Genomic DNA, 22,285 nt, shown 5'->3' with positions numbered 1-22,285 from the left:
TGAATTCAAGCTTTAAGTTGAATTTAAGCTCAATTAGAATTTTCAGATTCGTCAATTTCAAGTTGAATTTCGAACCTCACACGATCAAGCTCAACTCGATTCATTTATACCCTTAACTACAATGCTCAATGAAAACGACTTTCAGCTTGTTAGACGTGCTCATAAATTGGTATGTCTTTCATAATTCTAATAAACCGTCTTCCATTCCATTTCCTTCAATAAGGGCCTGCAAAGTAAGTTTTGCTCATATGCAATTTAAGATTAGCATTTTTTTTTTTTTTTTTTTTTGGGGGTAATACAATGAGAAATCAGAACTTCAGAGTGCGCCTACAATAGGCAACACTTCTTAAATCATGATCAAGCCAATTACATAAAGCAGGAGGACATAAATCCAAGATATGGGTTCTATCTTGTGACAGAGAAGCATTAGCAGCCAACCAGTCAGCACAACAGTTGACTTCTCGAAAAACGTGGGAAATTTGGCAAACCCACTCTCCTTCCAACAATCGATGAACACTAGCCACCACGGCCTGGCAACTCCCTGGCACCTCCCCTTCTTTTCTAACCATCTTAACCACAGTAAGGTAATCACATTCAACCTGCAATTTAAGATTAACAAAAAATTTTGGTTGTATACTCACAGGCAATGAGATCAGTGCCCAGTCCGTAAAGGGTCTTAATCCCAAGTGAAGGTCATGAATTGCTTCATGTGCCAATGTTTTTTAAAAGGCAATGTTTTGCACTATTTTGAAGAATTGTTTGTTTTATTTTGCCGATGTTTTCTAAAAGTAATTAGGCAAAAAAGGAAAAACAATCGAGCTATTGTGAATAACGCTTATCAATTGGGGGTTAACTGGGATATGGGACTCCTTAGAAAATCTCCCTCACCAAATACTATAAGCCATAATAATTTATTATCATAAAAAAAATCTCCACACTCTCATCTCTCTATATATGCATGTTTGATCATATTTGTATCTCTATCATATCAAAATACTATAAGCCATAATAATAACAAAACCCTTAAAATAGTTTGTAATGTATATTTGTGATGCTACTCACTGTCGTCTAACTAATTAATTTTTTTTAGTACGATTAATTAGGAGCAATACAACCCACTAAAGATAAATAATGCAAATTAAAATTAAAATTAATTGTTATAAAATCAAGGATTTAATTTGGTGAGAATAAAAATTAATTATTTAAGAGAATAAAAATATTGACAATTGAACTTATATATCAATCTACTTATATACAAAGCTAATCTAATAAACGTATTTGTTTGTATGGTACTGCTCAATGTGTTACCCCTAATATGACGTGGATATAATTGTATTTTCGTTAAAAAATAGTAACAAAAATATATTTTTAAATGACAATTACTTATTCACCAAGTTAATTTAATAAATATATTTATTTATATGGTATTTGCCTACCTAATATGACGTTGATATAACTGCTTTTTCGTTAACAAATAGTAACAAAATAATTTTTTTAAAATGACAATTAATTATTCATGAGCAAGCCTCGTAAATATTTTCCAAATACAACAACGCATGAAATAATATTTAAAAAAAGAATAAATTAGAAAATTTCAAAAACAATATCAAAAAGAGTAAATCACAATTATTTTTTTTATTGTTTTTGTTTTAGTATCAAGAGGTATTAATCCTGTCCCATGGTTTGTGTCTTATGCTTACGGGGATGGATTCAATTACTGTTTTTTATTCAATATAAATATAAAAAATAAAAAAATAAAAATCTCCTAGATTAGTGGAGTGCAAGAAGATAGGACTTTGATTTTTGAGTGGACGCAGAGGGAAAGAAACAGCGACAGAAAAAAGAAAAACAGAAAATTCCTAATAAAAAGGAAAATAAATATAATATTATTCGATTAGAAGAGTTGCACACCGTTCAATACACCAGACGTCATGAGTCACTCGATAAATATAATAAATAAATATAATTGTCAATATCTCATCATATTTATATCTCTACGAACCATATCCTAATACAATTAACAAACCCATAAAAATGGCTGAAGAAATTCTAAACCTAGATTCTGATCAGCAACTTGAAGCTCAAGCTCATATATGGAACCATATTTTCAACTTCATAAATTCCATGTCCTTAAAATGTGCAATTCAATTAGGAATACCAGACGCCATTAACAAGCATGGCAAGCTCATGACTCTTTCTGACCTAATCAATGCCCTATCTATACACCCAACCAAAGCGCATTGCATTCCTCGCCTGATGCGCATTTTAGTCCATTCTGGCTTTTTTACTGTAGCAAAAATAGAAGAAAATGGCTGAGAAATAGAAGGGTATGTTCTTACTAATGCATCGAAGCTTCTTGTTAAAGAAAATCCATCGAGTGTGACACCGTTCTAGCTAGCCATGCTTGATCCTGTTTGAACAGGACCATGGCATTATTTAAGCACTTGGCTCTTGAATGGTGACCAAACACCATTTCATACATCGCATGGAAAGGCATTGTGGGAATATGCTGAAGATAATCCTAATCTGAACAATCTTTTTAACAAAGCTATGGCAAGTGATGCCAGGTTGGTTATGAGTATTATGATAAAAGAATGCAAAGAAGTTTTTGATGGGTTGAAGTCATTGACTGATGTTGGAGGTGGAACAGGAACTATGGGTAAAGGCTTAGCTGATGCTTTCCCTCACTTGGATTGCGTCGTTTTTGATCTCCCACATGTCGTTGCTGGTCTTCAAGATGGTGATAACTTGAAATTTGTTGGTGGCAGCATGTTTGAGGAGATTCCTCCGGCTGATGCCATTTTACTAAAGGCATGTTCATTTCTATCTTTTTTCTGCCTTTAGTAAAATGACATCAGTCGGAGGAATCTCCTCAATCATGCTGCCACCAACAAATTTCAAGTTATCACCATCTTGAAGACCAGCAACGACATGTGGGAGATCAAAAACGACGCAATCCAAGTGAGGGAGGAAGGTTTTCAACTCACTCAAGAAGAAAAGAAAAATCACACACAGAAAACTTGTTACCCAAGATGCTCTAGACAGTTACAACTAAAAACGTCTCTCTCTTGATTTTTCCGTAACCAACCTGTAACCTCCCACTGTTGTTGTTATAAGTATGAAGAAGATAAACAGTATGTGTTTTGTCATTGCCTTCATTATCCATGCGACACCGTTTTTCCTTTTTATAATCTTTTTCTTTCTTGTATAATGAAACGACCTCGTTGGTTAATACTAGCCGTTATTCACAGCGGCTTGCTTCCTCTGTTACTGCCTTCTTCAAACCACCATCATCTTCAATCCTCTGTTAGGGTTAAAAGCATCAGATCTGATAATGGTGCAGAATTCTTGATGAAAGATTATTATGCAGCAGAGGGAATTTTACATCAAACTGTTTGTCCAGAAACCCTAGAGCAAAATGCAGTTGTAGAAAGAAAGCATCAGCATATACTCAATGTCACAAGAAGTCTTTTGTTTCAAGCTAACTTGCCAAAGATTTTTTGGAATTTTGCTGTACTACATGCCACTTATCTCATTAATAGAATTCCAACTCCCCTATTGCAGGAATGCTCTCCATATGAAAAGCTTTATCATAGCCTGCCAGATCTTTCAATCTTAAAGGTTTTTGGAAGCTTGTGTTATGCAAATACTTTACAAGCTGGGAGAACTAAGTTAGAGCCTAGAGCTCAAAAGTGTGTGTTTTTAGGCTACAAAGAGGGTACCAAAGGGTATTTAATGCTGAATTTGCATACTAGAGGATTATTGGTTTCAAGGAATGTTATATTCTACGAAACTATTTTTCCTTATTCTGCAACTCAGTTTCAACCATTATTGCCTCAACTTAATGACACATATGCAGATGCAGACTATGTTCCTATATCACCTGCAGCAGATGCAGTCAATGCAACAGGTGTAGTTGATACTCTTATGCAGAATGATGGCTCAAGACGATCCACAAGGACAAGGAGAGCCCCTCAATATTTGCAGGATTACCATTGTAATTTGGCATATCATAATCACACTACGCCTATTGCTTCTACACAACACTCTATTTCCCAAGTGCTTACCTATTCTCAGTTGTCTCCTTCCTACAAACATTTTATTTTAAATGTTTCTTGTCTTCAAGAACCAAAAACATATAAACAAGCCGTTAAACATCTTGTATGGAGGGAGGCTATGGATAAGGAGCTTGAAGCCTTGGCTTTAAATAATACCTGGACTGTGGTTCCTCTTCCACCAAACAGGGTCCCTATTGGCTGTAAATGGGTGTATAAAACAAAATTGAAGTCAGATGGTTCTATAGAAAGGCACAAGGCTAGACTAGTTGCCAAGGGTTACACACAGGTTGAGGGCCAGGACTTCTTTGATACTTTTTCTCCTGTAGCTAAAGTTACAACTATCAGACTTCTCTTAGCTTTAGCTACAATGAAAGGGTGGTTTTTGGAGCAGCTTGATGTAAACAATGCTTTTCTTCATGGGGATTTACATGAAGAAATTTATATGGAGGCTCCTTTGGGGTTACAGGTTCCTGATGGTTCAGTTTGTAAGCTGCAGAAGAGTTTATATGGCTTGAAGCAAGCCAGTAGACAATGGTTTCATAAGTTAACGACTTTTCTTGTTGCTATTGGCTATCAACAATCTCAATCAGATCACTCTCTATTCACTAAATCAAAAGGGGAACAATTTACTGCCTTATTGATATATGTAGATGATATTGTTCTAGCAGGGAATGATTCTTCTGAGATTAGCTTAGTCAAAGCTTCTTTGGATGCCAAATTCAAGATAAAAGATCTTGGTAAGCTAAGGTACTTTCTTGGATTGGAAATTGCTAGGTCAAAGGCAGGATTTCACATATGTCAGAGAAAGTATGCACTAGAGCTCCTAACTGAGTATGGAGTTTTAGGTGCTAAGTCTTCCTCCTCTCCTATGGATTATAATGCCAAATTCAGCAAAGATGATGGTGATTTGTTGACTGATATAACAAGTTACAGAAAACTAGTGGGGCAGCTATTATACCTCACTACCACAAGGCCAGATATTACTTATGCTGTCAATACCTTGAGCCAATTTCTCTCTGCACCAAGAACAACTCATTATCAGGCATTGCTCAAGATTCTTAGATATGTTAAATCTAGTCCTGGTAATGGTTTATTCTATAAAGCTAGTTCGGCACCAAAGCTAACTGCCTTTAGTGACTCTAATTGGGACGGGTGCCCTGACACAAGGCGCTCTATAACAGGTTATGCAATTTACCTGGGAGATTCTTTGATCAGCTGGAAATCAAAGAAGCAAGTGATTGTGTCCAGATCTTCTTCAGAAGCTGAATATTGAGCTCTTGCTATCACAACATGTAAGCTTCAATGGTTGAGCTATCTGCTGTCCGATCTTGGTCATAATTTATCTGCACCCATCAGTCTCTTTTGTGATAATCAATCAGCAATTTATCTCACAGCTAATCCTGCCTTTCATGAGCGATCGAAGCATATAGAGATAGATTGCCATTTTATTCGAGAAAAGGTTAATTCTGGCCTTGTTCATCTTATGCCTATTTCTACAGAGCTGCAGCTTGCTGACTTGTATACCAAATCTCTTTCTCCTTCACGCTTTAAGTTTCTCATGTCCAAACTGGGCATGTCTGACATCCATGGCCCAGCTTGCCGGGGGGGGGGGGGTGGGGTAACAGAGGATTGAAGATGATGGTGGTTTGAAGAAGGCAGTAACAGAGGAAGCAAGCCGTTGTGAATAATGGCTAGTATTAAGCAACGACGTCGTTTCATTATACAAGAAAGAAAAAGATTATAAAAAGGAAAAACGGTGTCGCATGGATAATGAAGGCAATGACAAAACACATACTGTTTATCTTCTTCATACTTATAACAACAACAGTGGGAGGTTACAGGTTGGTTACAGAAAAATCAAGAGAGAGACGTTTTTAGTTGTAACTGTATAGAGCATCTTGGGTAACAAGTTTTCTGTGTGTGATTTTTCTTTTCTTCTTGAGTGAGTTGAAAACCTTCCTCTGTTTTTCCTCTCTTGTATCTGAAATCTGTAATCTTCTGCACTTGTATCTGTTATCTTCTTCTTCAATGAGATGAATTCAATCAAATTTTATAGGGAAAGCATCAGCTAAGCCTTTAGCCATAGTTCCTGTTCCACCTCCAACATCAGTCAATGACTTCAACCCATCAAAAACTTCTTTGCATTCTTTTATCATAATACTCATAACCAACCTGGCATCACTTGCCATAGCTTTGTTAAAAAGATTGTTCAGATTAGGCTGATGCCATTTTTTTTTTTTTTTTTTGTTCCTCTTTTTGTATCTGTTAACAATTTTTGGTTCTTATGGTTGGTTATAAGCAGTGGATTTTGCACGATTGGAGCGATGAAGAATGCATAAAGATATTGAAGAAATGTAAAGAAGCAATTAAGGGCAGAAAAGGAGGAAAGCTGATTATTGTAGATATGGTGATGGGAACCCAAAAACAGAATAATGACTCAATTGAAACACAACTTTTCTTTGATATGCTGATGATGGTGTTGCACAATGGTAAAGAAAGAAACAAGGAAGAATGGGCTAAACTCTTTTCTGATGCTGGTTTTAGTGATTATAAGATAACCCATAAGTTGGGTTTAAGATCTGTAATTGAAGTTTATCCTTAATTAATATATGATTAAGTAAAAAGCTCCACTATTGGTGAGAGATGGACAGGCTGAAGTTTGAGCAAGGTTAATAGCTATAGGTTATAATTAAGTTTGATGGAGGAGATTAATTCTCTTCTATGTTCTTTTGGTTTGGTTATTTGTGATTGTAAAATCTCTAGCACAAGAGATTTCTATTATTTGCTTTAATAAATATTTGGTTTGATCGAGCCTGTAACGCCCCATTTTTTCTGTGTCTGAAATAGTAAGTTACCGGTCTGTGAATAGTATCATCGGTCCGAGAATAAATATTATTTTTGTCCGGAAAAATTACTATGTATGTTTAATATTTTCTTTAATATTTTTGGAGTATGTATACATTATTTTTATGGGTAGAAAGTAAGTAATGAATATTTTTTGGAGAAATTAGAGAATTAGTGAATAGTGAATTATGTTGTTATATTAATTAAAGAAATTAGAGAAATTATTTTTATGGAGTAAATTTGAGATGGTGTTATATTAATTAAGGAAATTAGAGGAATTATTTTTAAGGATTAAATTTAAGAATTTTTATGGAGATAAATAATATTTTGAAGGAATTTAATTTGGAGAATATTTGTAGCCATTAGATTGAATTACATTGCTCAATCCTAGCCATCCAATTTTGGTGAAAGGACCAAATTACCCTTTAGTCAACTCCATTATTTGAGCAACATGTTTTCTTCCTCTTCCTATCCATCTAACGTGAACTTCTTTCTTCTTTTCCTCCATTTTAACTTGAGCCTCTCTTTCTCTTCTCTTTGTTTTCTTCACTTATACTCACTAAATCCACCAATTTGACACCACTCAACTTGATCTAATTAATCAATCTTTGAGATTAAAGCTTGAGAAATGATATTTGGTGAATAATTTCAAGTAATTTGGAGGACAAAGGGTGGATAACTTCCTACCAAAGATAAGGGAAAACTAAGGTATCAAGAGTCTTATTTAAGCTTGTTAGAGCTTATGTTTAAGGTAAGTGTTCATAAATCCTCTTACCTTGTTTAAATTTTTGATTTTGTGAAGTTTATACTATTTTGTGAAAATTGGAAATTTTATATGAAATAATTTGATTATTGAATTTTGGTGGTATACATGTGTTCTTGGGAGATTTCTAAGCATGCTTATATGTTGAATTGATGAGGAAAACATTTTCTTCTTCATCCTCCAAGAGTGGCAGAACCTATTGATGAATAAGGCCTTAAGTTTTCTTGTTATTCTTTGAGGATTTGTGATCTTAAGATGATATTTGATGAGTATTGAGTATGTGGTAGAAATCTCTACCTTGTATATGATTTAAGTAAGCTGAAATTAGGACAAAGTGTTATTGGGTGTGATTAAGGACTGTTTTTCGATCCTTTTGATTTTCCATTGGTGTCTGAGTCCTTCATGAAAGTTTTAGGTCTACTTCTTAGCTTTCCAACCCATCCTCTTGTGTCCAATTTGGATATATATAGCTCAACTTATGGCTAAAACACCTAAACTAACTCTGTTATGACGGGCCACATGCATTACTGAATTGAGTGCCCATTTTGACCACTATAATGGTAATATTATGTTCTGAGTTCTTCATAACAGTTGTTTCCCTGTGTCTTGATACTTCTCTGGTTTTGGATTGGTTTGATTTGAGTGTTTGGATAAGTAGGAATTTGATAAACATTGAAATTAGTTCGGCTGAATCAGGTCTAGACTGTTGGTCTGTGTTCCTAGCTTTTGTTTGCCATCTTAAAGATTGATCTGGGCTGTGGTCCCTTCATAACATTTGTAGTATTTTGTCTTAGCTTTCTAATGAATCAAACATCACTCAATTTGGAGACACAGAACTTAAGTTATGTCTTAAAAACCCAGCAAAGGTCAAGATTATATTAATGCTGGAAATTTTCTATGTCTTAAATCATAGGTTTATTTGGATAAAAGTATGTATAAATCATGTGTGATGAAGTTCTCTTGATTATTTGTGTGGTTTAGCATTTACTTGACAATAAGTTTAACAAGTGTTGTAGTGGATATGTTGAAATGGATATAAATTGAAAAAGTGTGGAATTGGTTTAGATAATGCATGATGAGGGTTGAAATTGATACTTTTGTACATAAGAGTTGTGTTAGCATGCTTGATTGGAGAAGGAAATTCCTCCCCTTGGTACCACCTTAGTGTAGTAAAGCTTACTTAATTATTTTATATATATGATATAAATATGATTATTTGATAACTTTTATATATTTAGAGTTTTAACAAAGAAATGGGTATTTAAGGTGTATGTGCTTTGAATTTTGAATAAGAAAGTTTTAAAAGAAAAGGAATTTATGATAAATTTCCTATATTGAGTAATTATGTTTAAGTATATGAGTTACTTAAGTTCTAAAGTAAGCTTACATGTATGATTTCACATGATAAGAAATTGTCTATGTTAAGTAATTATGTTTAAGTATGATTCTAAAGTAAGCTTGCATTATGAATTTAAGAAGACTAAAGAATAAGACAAGTTTTCTGATAAGTGATATGAAGAAAGAATTAAAACAAGGATTTTGGGCTCTAATATACTTAGTGTGAATTTGATGCGTGATTTGATTTTTATTCTATCTGATGAGCATGCTCGGCATTTGATGCCATTCTGATAAGAAGCTATGATCGTATGCTAGACACGTGGGTGTCTTCTGTTCTGTTAGGGCGGACGCGCTTTATATATTCTGAATCTGTTGGCGACCTAAGGCCATTCTGAATCTGTTCTGAAAACTTATATGCTTCTCTTTCTCCTAAGTGTATGCGAGCCCTATGGAAAATATCTGTAATACAATTAAACGAATGAGATCATATTATTTTAGTAAACATTACTTTGGAAATTACTGATTATGTTATCAAATGAATTTTCAAAGCATGATATTTCGATACATAGTATTAAAAATAAAGAGTATATGTATTGGTATAATGTTTAAGTAATGAATTTATGATTTGAAAGAATTAAATTATTTATGTTAATAATTATAAGTTTATTTTAAGGAACCAAAGTATTTATGATGATAAAATGTCTTAAGTAAAGGATTTATGGTATAAAGAATTAAATTCTTTATGTTATTAATTACTAGTATATGTGCTATTTGTTTTGCTATAAATGGAAATGTATGTTGAATTTTAATGCATTTATGATTGTAAATAATTTTATGAAATTTGTTTTAAAGTAAGTTGCTATCGCAACTTGGTAAGTATGTGAATTATGAGCACCACTGAGTTTTATACTCAGCGCGTCGATTTTTATCACGCGTAGGTTGAAGATGTTGTTGCTACTTGAAGATTAGAAGAATAGTATCAAAGCAGAAGTGACTAATTTGGGAGTAGTCGATTGAGATTTATATAATGAAGAATTATGGCATGTATAATTGTTACATTTCCAGATATTATGTTATTTGAAATATAATTGAAGTATGTAATTATAAAGTATTTTGATGTATATATTTGGAGAGAAGAATAAGATTTATTAAATGATTGAATATGAAATATTTGAAGTCAGTTGATATGATTAGTTCATTAAGACTTGATAGATATAATGAATGCAATTAATTGATGGATCTAAAATACTATTGAGGATTTATTCAATTATGAAAATATAAAAGTGTTGTTATATTATAAAGATTATTTGGAGATGTTGAAAGTTTAGAGTTTAATTGGGAGTATTTTGTATTCACATGTTTGGCGAGCTCAGTTTTTAAAGGGATATTCTTACAATATTTCTGTAGGAATTTTCCCAATGTATATAAAAAAAAAAATGCAAGGAAAATGAAATGAAATCACTATTATAAAAATAAAAAAAAAATTTACTCGCTAAACTTGTGAATACTCAGTTACTTCTAATTCATAATTTTAGTTTTATGATTTATATGTTAAGTTAAGACGGTGTCTCCGGCACCGAATGTGGCATCCGCCGTCGGGTCTCTCGGGACTGGGTGGCGGGTGTTACAGAGCCAAAACTCACAATATGATCCAAAAAAACCCACGTCTTGACACTATCCATTTCCACAATAGTTAATTTACAAAATGCTCCTGACAGTGATTTTCGCAAGTGTACGAAATTGCAATAAGTAATATAGAATGAGAAGAGTATTGTATCCAGAGGGATTGTATACCAAGTTCTAAAATTATATTAACCTATTATTATTTAAACGGCGATCTAGAAAAATTATTTTAAGAAACTAAATTCGACAAATAAAGATAATAAAAAGAAATCAAACAAGGGCAATTATTGATTAAAAGAATCAAGGATTTAAAACTATTAAGGATTTGTCTTAATTCTATCCAATTTATTTTATTAGTTCGTTAATCAATTTTAATTGTCAAAGTAGAGGAAACAACCCTAAAATTATTAACACGTTCTCCAGATGTATTGTTAGTTATTTTAACCCGGTCTAATTATCCATCTTCCAATAGCACAATCAAATATGAATTAAATCATTAAGTTTTATGGTTGCTTATGAATTCATAACCTAAGGTCGTTAACTTATGAAAACGCCCCATGAGTCAAACCTTAAAGCTTCCGCATCAAGTTATTATTCTCGTGTAATTTATTACATTTTTCGTATCAAAAGCCCTTATCCCGATAGTGATTAATGAAATAAATCAATCCAGGAGTATTAAGTTTAATAATAAATTATACTTTGAATAAAGAAAAACAAATCTAATATTATAAATTGGAAAAGAAATTAAGCTATATCAAATCCCTATTATGAGAGTTTAGTTGATTTTTCTTGGGCGTGCTAGAGTCTGAGTGTCCACTTGATTTTTCTTGAATCCAGTACGGGCGTGCTGAGGTGCACGGGCATGGCGTGGTAGAGCCTGAGTGTTTTGATTTATTTTGCTCTTTTCTATGCCAAAACCTTATAAATTTCCTTAAGATCAAATGAATTATGATTCAGGGAAGCTTTGAACAAAAACATAAAGAAAACTAAATAAAAACTAATTAAAATAATTAAGAGCACTGAAAATCCTAATAAAAACCATATTAAAAATACTAAAGAAATAACACCTATCACTTCCATTGATTTTTTTATTTTCATAATTTAGAGAAAACTGTGGTTAACCTACAACGATGTAGAGAGGAAAACAATTAATCTATCATAACTTGTATCCACTAACTTCTTAGCTAAGATTGGATTAAGAATGTTAAATATATCTTCTGTGAGGCAACTTTGTTTGCTGAAGATAAGTCTCTTAATTCTAATGTTTTTGAGAGCATACTACTAGATTATGATAGAGGCTTAATCACCAAACAAAGCCTGAATCTTTGATTTTCTTTTTTTAATTTATTTTTTTTGAAATTTGGCAAATACTTTTAATTTTGTTGATCAATGCCCTATATTTATTTTCTATATATATTTTTCATTGTCAATTCTAGCATCCGAATAAAGTCCAATTGGATGCGATCGGCAGCTTCGGGAATGAAAGAACTCAGTTAGCGTACCTTGGATATGCCAATTATTATACCATGGATATGCGAATTGCCTACAGACACAGTCCATATTTTTATTTTTCAAATTTGGTAGTGTTAAAGGGTACTCTAGAAATGATATTCTTGAATACGCATATAAAATTATTGAAAAATATCTATTGCTGTAGCTATGATGAAGATTAATCAGTTAACAATAATCAAGTTAACAATTGTAGTTTAATCAAATTAAACTACAATCAAGTGTTAGATGTTCTGCAAAATAAGGCAAACAGAGAAATTGAGGAACAATGTGTACACCAGCTTTTTTCTATACTTCGCTTACAAATGGGAAGTAACGAAAGAAAAGTGATTCGGCTAATAAGTAAATATGGAAAAGACAGATGCTTCCCCCCAAGACCAAAACCAATGCAAGTTAACTGTTCGGTGAAGTTAGTTCTTACTGTGCATCTCCATACTGCAGCCTGATTCTTGATTCCCACAGTTATCATGTTGAATTTGTTTTTCCATCTTGGAATACATGTAAGAATTAATCTCAAATAATTCAATAATAACCTAGATCGTGCAAACCACTAGATTCAACAAAATAGATTGAATAAGAAAAGGTTGCGTACCTGACATCGTTGTTCGTCGATCTTGATGTATAAAATTAGGTTTGCAGCCTTCCAGAGAATTGAAGAATCGATTTAGCGGAAGCAATACGAAAGGAACGTAAAACTGAATCGTATTCAACTCCTCTGGGGACCACGACCTTTATATACCTGTAGGGTTAGTACAATTCCTATTTCGGTCCTTTAACGAAATAGGAATTATATAATGGTCTCTACACTTAATATCTATAATTAGTTGATACCTCAATAGTCAATTATTCACAATCAAGACCACATTTGAAATTGACTTTACAATTGGACTGCTGTACATATTTAATTTTACATATTAAGCCCACAATAGAAAATTAAATCCAACAATCTCCCACTTGGGCGAACATATGTTAAATAAAATACATACACCAAAATGAGCTCAACAAACGCAGTCATACAAGGTATCCAAAAACAATCTCGTCCATTAGTTATATTGATAAAGAGCTGAAGAAACATTCGCCATAGATCTCATGACTAAGTTCATCATCAACTACATTACCAATACCCCTAAATGACATAGATTCATTATAGAAGTGTAGCATGAAAACTACATGTAATGTGATCATCATGTCTGTTTCCAACTGGTCACCAACAAAAGTGAGATCAAGCAAAACAATAATAATAATACAGAGTGTAACCATCAACCAAAATGAGTACTCAACAAAATTTCATAATAAAACATATCCAAAATAAAATAGAGCATTCAAAAAACATAATGTATACATAAAGAGCAAACTCCCACTAAAACTAGACAGTCTCAAACAAAACGATACCCATATGAGCGGTGTGCTCATGGAAAACTTTCGGTATCACTGCCTTTGTAAGCGGATCTGCAATCATAGAGTTTGTTCCAATATGCTCTAAGGATATCTGTCCACTCTGTACCCTCTCCTTCACAGCCAAGAACTTAATCTCAATGTGTTTTGATCGAGAAGAGCTCCTGTTGTTGTTGGAGAATAAAACGGCTGACCTGCTGTCACAATACAACTTCAGTGGTCTTTCTATTCCACCTACTACACGCAGCCCAGTGACAAGGTTTCTCAGCCAAATAGCTTGATTGGATGCCTCATAAGATGCTACAAATTCAGCTTCCATGGTGGAGGTTGCCACTAGAGTTTGTTTCACACTCTTCCAAGAAATAGCACCGCCAGCCAATAGAAAAACGTAGCCAGATGTGGATTTTCTACTATCTTGGCATCCAGCGAAATCAGAATCAGTATACCCAATGATCTCAAGCTGATCTGATCTCCTATATGTGAGCATATGTCCCTTAGTCCTCTGAAGATATCTCATGACTCTTTTGGCTGCTTTCCAATGATCCATTCCTGGATTGCTGAGATATCTACCTAACATGCCAACTATAAAAGAAATGTCTGGACGAGTACAAACTTGAACATACATAAGACTTCCTACAGCTGACGCATAAGGAACCTTTTGCATTTCCTGAATTTCAAGTTCACTCTTTGGACATTGTTGATTACTAAATTTATCACCTTTTGCAATAGGGGTATCCAATGGTCTAGAATTCTGCATACCAAATCTCTTGAGCACTTTATCAATATAGCTCTTTTGTGATAATCCAAGAATACCTCGAGAACGGTCTCGATGTATCTGAATCCCTAAAACAAAAGAAGCTTCACCTAAATCTTTCATCTCAAAATGCTTTGAAAGAAAAACTTTGGTTTCATGCAACAAGACTTTACAATTAGTAGCAAGAAGTATGTCATCCACATATAAGACCAAAAAGATAAACCTACTCCCACTGAACTTATGGTACACACAATTTTCAACAGTATTTGCCTCAAAGCCAAACGAGACAATTACTTGGTTGAATTTAAAGTACCATTGACGAGAAGCTTGCTTGAGTCCATAAATGGATTTCTTTAATTTGCATACCAGATGTTTTGGATCTCCAATTATAAAACTTTCTGGTTGCACCATATATATTGTTTCATCAATGTCGCCATTGAGAAACGCAGTCTTAACATCCATTTGATGAAGCTCAAGATCAAGATTTGCAACTAAGGCCATGATTGTCCTAAAAGAATCCTTCGAAGAAACTGGAGAGAAGGTTTCTTTATAGTCAATCCCTTCCTTTTGAGTAAAGCCTTTTGCTACAAGACGTGCTTTATATCTCTCCACATTACCTTGAGAATCCCTTTTGGTTTTAAATATCCATTTGCAACCAATGGGTTTCTTTCCTTCAGGTAATTGAACAAGATCCCAAACTTGATTGTCTTGCATAGACTTATACTCTTCGTTCATTGCCTCAATCCACTTATGAGAGTCAGAACTCTGCATGGCATGATAGAAACTAACTGGATCATCATCTATCATGTCTACAGTATCCTCATGTTCCTGAAGAAACACTATATAATCATCTGGAATAGCACTTCTTCTCTCCCTAGTAGATCTCCTCAAAGGCATTTGAACAGACTCTAATTCTTGAGGTTGTTGAATTTGTTCTTGAGGAAGAATAGCATTGTCTTGAATTGGATCTTGAATAGTGACAGGAGCAACTGGAGTCTGTACGCTATCAGAAACAACAAAAGGAATGAGAACCGAATCATCCTTACTTGGTTCCTCTTCAAAGACAATGTTTCTTTCTTTATTTCTCCCTCCAAAATCAACATCCTCAAAAAATGTTGCAATTCTCGTTTCAAAAAAAGTTCTGGAAGTAGGATTATAAAACTTGTAACCCCTAGACCGCTCAGAATATCCAACAAAGTAGCTGCTGATAGTTTTGGAGTCCAGTTTTGTTTCATTCGGCTTGTAAGGCCTTGCTTCAGCTGGACATCCCCAAACATGAAGATGCTTTAGACTAGGCTTACGTCCAGTCCAAAGTTCATAAGGTGTTTTAGCAACTGCTTTAGATGGAATCCTATTGAGAAGATAAGCTGCTGTCTTTAACGCTTCACCCCACAGAGACTCTGGTAAAGTAGAATGACTAATCATACTCCTTACCATATCCATAAGAGTCCTATTACGTCTCTCAGATACACCATTCATGCTGGGAGTACCAGGCATTGTATATTGAGGGATAATTCCACATTCCTGTAGGAAAAGCGCAAAAGGTCCTGGACGTTGTTCGCCTGAACCGTCATATTTACCATAATATTCACCACCACGGTCAGATCGAACAGATTTAATCTTCTTTCCTAGTTGATTTTCAACTTCGGCTTTATAAGATTTAAACACGTCCAAAGACTCAGATTTTTCATGAATGAGATATAAGTAACCATAACGAGAATAGTCATCAATGAATGATATAAAATATCTTTGGCCATTTCTAGTTGCAATATGGAATGGACCGCAAATATCTGTATGAATCAGTTCTAAAACATTGGATGACCGAATGGCACCTAGTCTCTTTTGTTTAGTCTGTTTTCCTTTAATACACTCAATACAAGAATCCAAACCTGTGTAATCAAGTGTATCTAAGATACCATCAGAAACAAGACGCTCAATTCTCGATTTGGATAAATGACCCAAACGTCTATGCCAAAGTACAGCTGAGTTATCAATATTCAACTTTCTTTTGGTACCTCTTGTAGTAACATGCAGGGATTCATGATAACTAGTATCAATGTCTAACATATATAGATTATCACATTCATTCAAGCAACCAGTACCCAAAACTTTTGAATTCATAGATAAAGTGAATATACTGTCTCCAAAAGAACAATGAAAACCAGATTTGTCCAAAAAGGAAACAGAAATCAAATTCCTTCTAAAAGAGGGAATAACAAAAGTATCTATAAGATCCAAAAAATAGCCAGTACTTAAACATAATCTAAAATGTCCAATTGCCTCTACTTCAACCAGATCGCCATTTCCTACATAGACGTATCTTTCACCGTCAGTTGGCTTTCTGTAGTTGAGGCAGCCCAGCAATGAAACACTTATATGAGCGGTAGCACCAGAATCCATCCAATAAGTGTTTTTAGGAGCTGAAGTTAAATTAACTTCACAACAGACTAAAACAAGGTACTTACCCCTCTTTGCAAGCCAAATAGCAAATTTAGGACAGTCCTTTCTCAAGTGATCCGTCTTTCCACAAAAGAAGCATTTTGGCACATAAGGCTTCTTTTGTACTGGATCTACAGCAGTAGCAGCAGCAGGTTTCTCAATAGCCTTTTCAACAGTCTTTGCAAAAGGCCTCTTTCTTTTCTTGTTCTTGCCCTTCCCAGCTGAAGAAACAAAATGAGCACTCTCTCTTTTGTTAGAATTCATCTTTTCCTCCTCATCAACACAATGAGAAATGAGCTCTTTAAGAGTCCATTTATTCGGCTGACAATTATAGGAAGTCCTAATTTGTCCATACTGAGAAGGAAGAGAATTCATAACCATATGGACTAAAAGGTCATCTGGTAAAGCCATACCCAGCGCCTTCAGTCTCTTTGCAATCTGAGACATGCTAAGAATATGCTCCCGAACACCACCATTGCCAGCAAACTTCATGGAGGTTAATTTTCCTAAAAGTGTTCCCACTTCGGCTTTGTCATTCTTGACATAAGCCCTCTCCAGCTCGGCAAGATAGTTTTGAGCATTGTTCTTTTCAGCTGAGACAGAGTCTCGAACATGTTCTCGGACTCCTTTCTGCATGATCATTAGACCTAAGCGATTAGAACGCTCCCACTTCTCATACTGAACCCTTTGAACATCAGTGCTCGTATCAGTAAGAGGAGCAGGTTCGTCCATCCTGAATGCAAGATCCAAATCCATACAGCCCAGAAAGATCATAATATCTGATTTCCAAGACTCAAAATTTGATCCCTCAAGTTTAGGGACACAATCAGGATTAAATGACATGTTAGCTGACATCAGAGAAAATAAACAAATAGATAAGTATAAGCTTACAATCCACAAATGAAACAATTCACATAAGTAGAGATTAAAAAATGGAAATAAGATACAGACACAACATTAATATTCTCATCTTTGGATGTAAAACATTAACTTGTAATTAGTATCTCAATGCAGCAATCAAATATTGATAACATAGTCCTGACAAATAATAAATCTTCCTTTGGGCCGATATATCATTGTCATGGAAAATAATCAAACAATTATCACATATTTATTGCCAAACATGTATTCAAAACTCAGCCAGATAGCAACCTTCCTTTGGGCCGATTAACTATCCGCAACGAATTCTAATACACCTGTCTAATATTCTAAAATAAATCAATTCAAGCAATAGAGGTCACTTTGGTGACTTATTGATCAAATCAATTTATTTTAACAAATATCAAACACAATAGGGACTTAATCACTCCAAAATTTAATCTCAAGTCGACAAATTAAATCATTTAATTGTAATTAAAACAAAACAATTGCAATTAAATGAATTGATTGTCTAAATATTTAATAATCTAAAATTATTTAGTCCAAAAAAAAATTATAATCTAGTCTTTAAGTCACTAAATTTGAGACTAAATTATAAAATAGGACTAAATATATTTGAATAAATAAAGTTCAGGGTCTAATCGAAAGAAAACAGAAAATTAAAGCCTAATCTGGAGTTACAGAAAATTTAGGGCCTAATCTGAAATTACAGAAAATTTAGGGCCTAATCTGAAATTACAGAAAATTTAGGGACCTAATCTGAAGTTACAGAAAATTTAGGGACCTAATCTGAAGTTACAGAAAATTAAAGGACCTAATCTGAAGTTACAGAAAATTAAGGGACCAATATGAAATTACAGAAAATTAAGGGACTAATACAAAAAAAACATAAAATTAGGAATCTAATATGAAATTTTCCAGGGACCTAACTGTTATTTTCCATCCCTAACCTAAAAAACAAAACGATAAGGGACGGAAAATAACAGGTTCCAGCCCCTTTCCGCCGCCAACAATGGAGGTTTTTTTTTTTTTTTTTTTTTTTTTTTTTTTTTTTTTTTTTTTTTTTTTTTTTTTTTTTTTTTTTTTTTTAACAAGATCCAGCCAGCAAAGAAAAAAAAAATACCAAACGAACAATTAATCGTTAATGGCGTTAGTTCAAAACCTCTTACCTGTTCTTGGGAATCCGAAGAACAGTGAGAACAAAAATATATATATACATTTTTTTTTTATTAAACAAAACCCTCAATCTATAAACAGTAGGGTAAACAAATAAATAAATAAAAAAATACGAAAAACCAATCTAAAATCTAGCAATTATGCACAAGGCTCTGATACCACTTGTAAGAATTAATCTCAAATAATTCAATAATAACCTAGATCGTGCAAACCACTAGATTCAACAAAATAGATTGAATAAGAAAAGGTTGCGTACCTGACATCGTTGTTCGTCGATCTTGATGTATAAAATTAGGTTTGCAGCCTTCCAGAGAATTGAAGAATCGATTTAGCGGAAGCAATACGAAAGGAACGTAAAACTGAATCGTATTCAACTCCTCTGGGGACCACGACCTTTATATACCTGTAGGGTTAGTACAATTCCTATTTCGGTCCTTTAACGAAATAGGAATTATATAATGGTCTCTACACTTAATATCTATAATTAGTTGATACCTCAATAGTCAATTATTCACAATCAAGACCACATTTGAAATTGACTTTACAATTGGACTGCTGTACATATTTAATTTTACATATTAAGCCCACAATAGAAAATTAAATCCAACAATACATGGCCATGCCTGGAGTTGAAAAGGCCAGCAAGTCCTCGTCCTTTGACAAGTTTTTCCAGGTCTTCGAGTTTGCGTTTAAGAAGTTCAACTTCCTTCGCTAATTCTTCATCTCTTTGTTTCATCTCCTGCAACAGCAGTACATTTTGCTTAAGAACAGACTAGAGCATTAAGTGTATATTTCCAAATATTAATTGCAAGCAAAACATCTGAATCCCTGACTAATGAGTGAAGATATTTGTTTTTAACAGCTGATAACATAACCAAAACACATATAGAAAGGGCAAGAGCACCGGTAGGTCATAAACTAAAATTCTCCACAGCTCAAACAGAAGCATAAACCAAAGTGATAAAGGTTTGACAAGCACTTATAATTCCTAGTTGATGGTACCCAAACCACTATTACACATTTGAAGTTAACATTTGATAAGATAATTTAGATAGACACAAGTAGAGTAAATTGCACCACTTTCTGATGGATCCATTCCATGTGAGGAAATGGCATATTCAATAAATAAATAGACAATGCATCAACTTGATTTTCCATGATTAGAAATTTTACATTTTAGAATTCCAGGCAACCCATGCCTGCAGCCTACACAGATTATATAATTTTTTGAGACCAAGTGGATAATGCTTGAATTAAATACCTTATCATCTTTATCATATTCCATCCATCTGTCAACTCCCTTCCTTCCTCAATTGCAATAAAGAAAAAATACAACGAAAAATGGATAATGGGCAGAAACAAAGCTTCTCTATTAGAAAGGTGTATAAAAATGTCAATCAAAATATAATGTCAGGGCAACACAATGGGTCAAGGGATGATATAAAGTTAAGAACACATACTTGTAATTCCCGTATTCGCATCTCCTCCTTTCTTGCTTCTGATCTGGAACTCCTTTGGACTTCAAAAGTGACAGCAGCTGCAGCAACCTGAAAGAAATGGGAATTTCATCAGTTTACCCAATTCATGCAAAACCAGTTTAGAATTATTCCTGCTTGGAAAAAACAATGTATGAAATTTATATACCAGAAAACAAAAACATTTAGATGTTGATACACATTCAAGAACAGCAATGCAAAATTGCAAATGTATGCCTAAAAATCCAATCTTTTTTATATAATTTTAGACCAGTAACAGGAACCGGAAGAGAGAAATACCGTAAAAACAAAGAGTTCCCCAATAAGATCAGCTGCAGCTTGGACAGCCTTCTCCTCATCCAAAGGACGTATTGCAACATTAGTTGCATGACCGTAAATCCGCCTTTGCACTGTTGTTGTGAATCGATGGTTTGCCTAATAAAGGAAAATAAACTGAAATCGACAAAGTTATAGATAAAGACAGAATATTTACAGATCAAGAATTGACATAATTGCACAAGAAGGGAAACGAATAGAAGAGAAGAGAACCTGTGCAATGCTGATTATGAACTGACGGAACCTGGGGTGCAGCCCTGCTTCCTTCTTGAGCCTATTGGCTATGGGTTTGCAAACCGTTTTGAGAGCAAGCGTTCCTAGCTTTACCACTGGTAAAATCATATTACTTCTTTATACGTTTTCGACCACTTCACTTGTTTGGTTGCAGCGCACATAAGCCGTTCGACGTTGTTACTCAAAGAAATAAAAGATGAACTAGGAGACAAGCAGAGAACCACCATACAATCGCGCCTTCTCGACACAGAAGGTTTTTTCAGACGGCGCGCTTTAACCACGTGTCATAATTATAATATGCTTTGTCAGCTGACTGCGCTCTGCCAAAAACGACATCGTTTTTTTTAGATGAAATCTCGTTATAGTAATGCGTGTCATGAAATCTGTGACATATAGCTAACCTGTCGTTCACCGACTGCGACAAGCCCTACAAGGACTCCACTTGACAAACTGCAAAACTTCTTCATTTAGGCTTCTTTTATTTTTAGAAATAACTTATTTGAAAAGTATTTTAGATTTTGATATTTGAATTGTAGAAGAAAATCAGTTAATGACAAATATTTTAGTTATTTGAAGTAATATTAATGATATTATTAATTATTTATTAAATTGTTGAGAAAAACTGAAAAACTTTTTAGATATTAAATTAAAAAAGATACTGAAAATTTTTTATTATTTAAAATATCAATGCTATTATTAATTATTTAGTTAGTTAAAGAACTATTTTTTCTATAAATTTTTTATCGTTGTATATTATATTTATTAAGTTGTATTTAATATATTATTAAAAATCTGTTTTCCGCTTTATCAAATTATCATCTTATTTGTAAAATTATTAAATTATAGAAATTGTAGCGCCATTAATTTATTTTAAATAAGTATACAATTCAATTAAATGTTTAGGCTTTAGTTAAAGTTTATAATTTAAACGATTTATCTTATCATAGATAATTCCATACAAATAAAATTTTTCAATTCAAATGGATGATACATAGATGGATGTATTATTTATTGTATAATTAAATTATTTAACAGTAAAATATACTTTAATTATTTATTAATATTAAAGTTCCAGAAAGCAAGAATGCTTTTCCCTTTAGCAAAAAGATATAGTAAAATTCTTTTACGTCAAAATAACAGGAGATATTCAAAGCCTCCTATGAGTTGTGATTCTTAATTTCAACAACCTAATATTTCGTGGACTACCTTTCAAACGAATACCTAGATGAGACAAAAACCTTTCCAAAAAAAGCTAGTGAAGGCCAAGAAGATAAATGAAAAAACAAAACTAACAATTAATTTATTTGATAATTAATAATAAATAATACAGCAAATGAGAGAGTATCTTATAAGACAGCATTAATAAATTAGTCAATGGAAAAAGAACGCATATAAATTTTTTTAATTAAACCAATATTCATGTGAATTGCATTCAGATCAAGACGGAATAAAAGAAGCCCTC

The 22,285-nt window shown here is 33.6% G+C and overlaps 1 protein-coding gene, 1 long non-coding RNA gene and 1 pseudogene across 3 annotated transcripts; 2 read left to right on the top strand and 1 right to left on the bottom strand.

Annotated features, from left to right (window-relative positions):
• Positions 1–2,046: 2,046 nt before the first annotated feature.
• Positions 2,047–6,773, top strand: LOC149492207 (putative O-methyltransferase 3; annotated as a pseudogene).
• Positions 6,774–7,410: 637 nt separating this feature from the next.
• Positions 7,411–10,171, top strand: LOC149492206 (uncharacterized). The gene is made up of 2 exons (XR_016319085.1): positions 7,411–7,653; positions 9,942–10,171. It is a non-coding gene; the product is annotated as an uncharacterized LOC149492206 (long non-coding RNA).
• Positions 10,172–19,285: 9,114 nt separating this feature from the next.
• Positions 19,286–21,101, bottom strand: LOC149492205 (OPA3-like protein). Of its 2 annotated transcripts, XM_089716801.1 has the most exons (5): positions 20,803–21,101; positions 20,554–20,688; positions 20,239–20,325; positions 20,040–20,082; positions 19,286–19,517 (listed from the first exon to the last, which is right to left on the bottom strand). In XM_089716801.1, exons 1-4 carry the CDS (start codon positions 20,929–20,931, stop codon positions 20,071–20,073), a joined length of 363 nt encoding a protein of 120 aa, XP_089572927.1. In that variant the 5' UTR covers positions 20,932–21,101; the 3' UTR covers positions 19,286–19,517; positions 20,040–20,070. The 2 variants fall into 2 exon arrangements, with proteins under 2 accessions (XP_089572927.1, XP_089572926.1); XM_089716800.1 differs by lacking the exon at positions 20,040–20,082 and having other exon boundaries at positions 20,803–21,100.
• Between the last annotated feature and the right edge of the window lie 1,184 nt (positions 21,102–22,285).

The sequence above is a fragment of the Jatropha curcas genome, unplaced genomic scaffold (assembly GCF_041381405.1).
Source record: "Jatropha curcas cultivar XTBG-Jc1 unplaced genomic scaffold, XTBG_Jcur_1.0 HiC_scaffold_79_pilon, whole genome shotgun sequence".
NCBI classification, from domain to species: Eukaryota; Viridiplantae; Streptophyta; class Magnoliopsida; order Malpighiales; family Euphorbiaceae; genus Jatropha; species Jatropha curcas.
The sequence above is the reverse complement of the archived record's forward strand: the minus strand, read 5'-3'. Positions and strand labels throughout refer to the sequence as shown.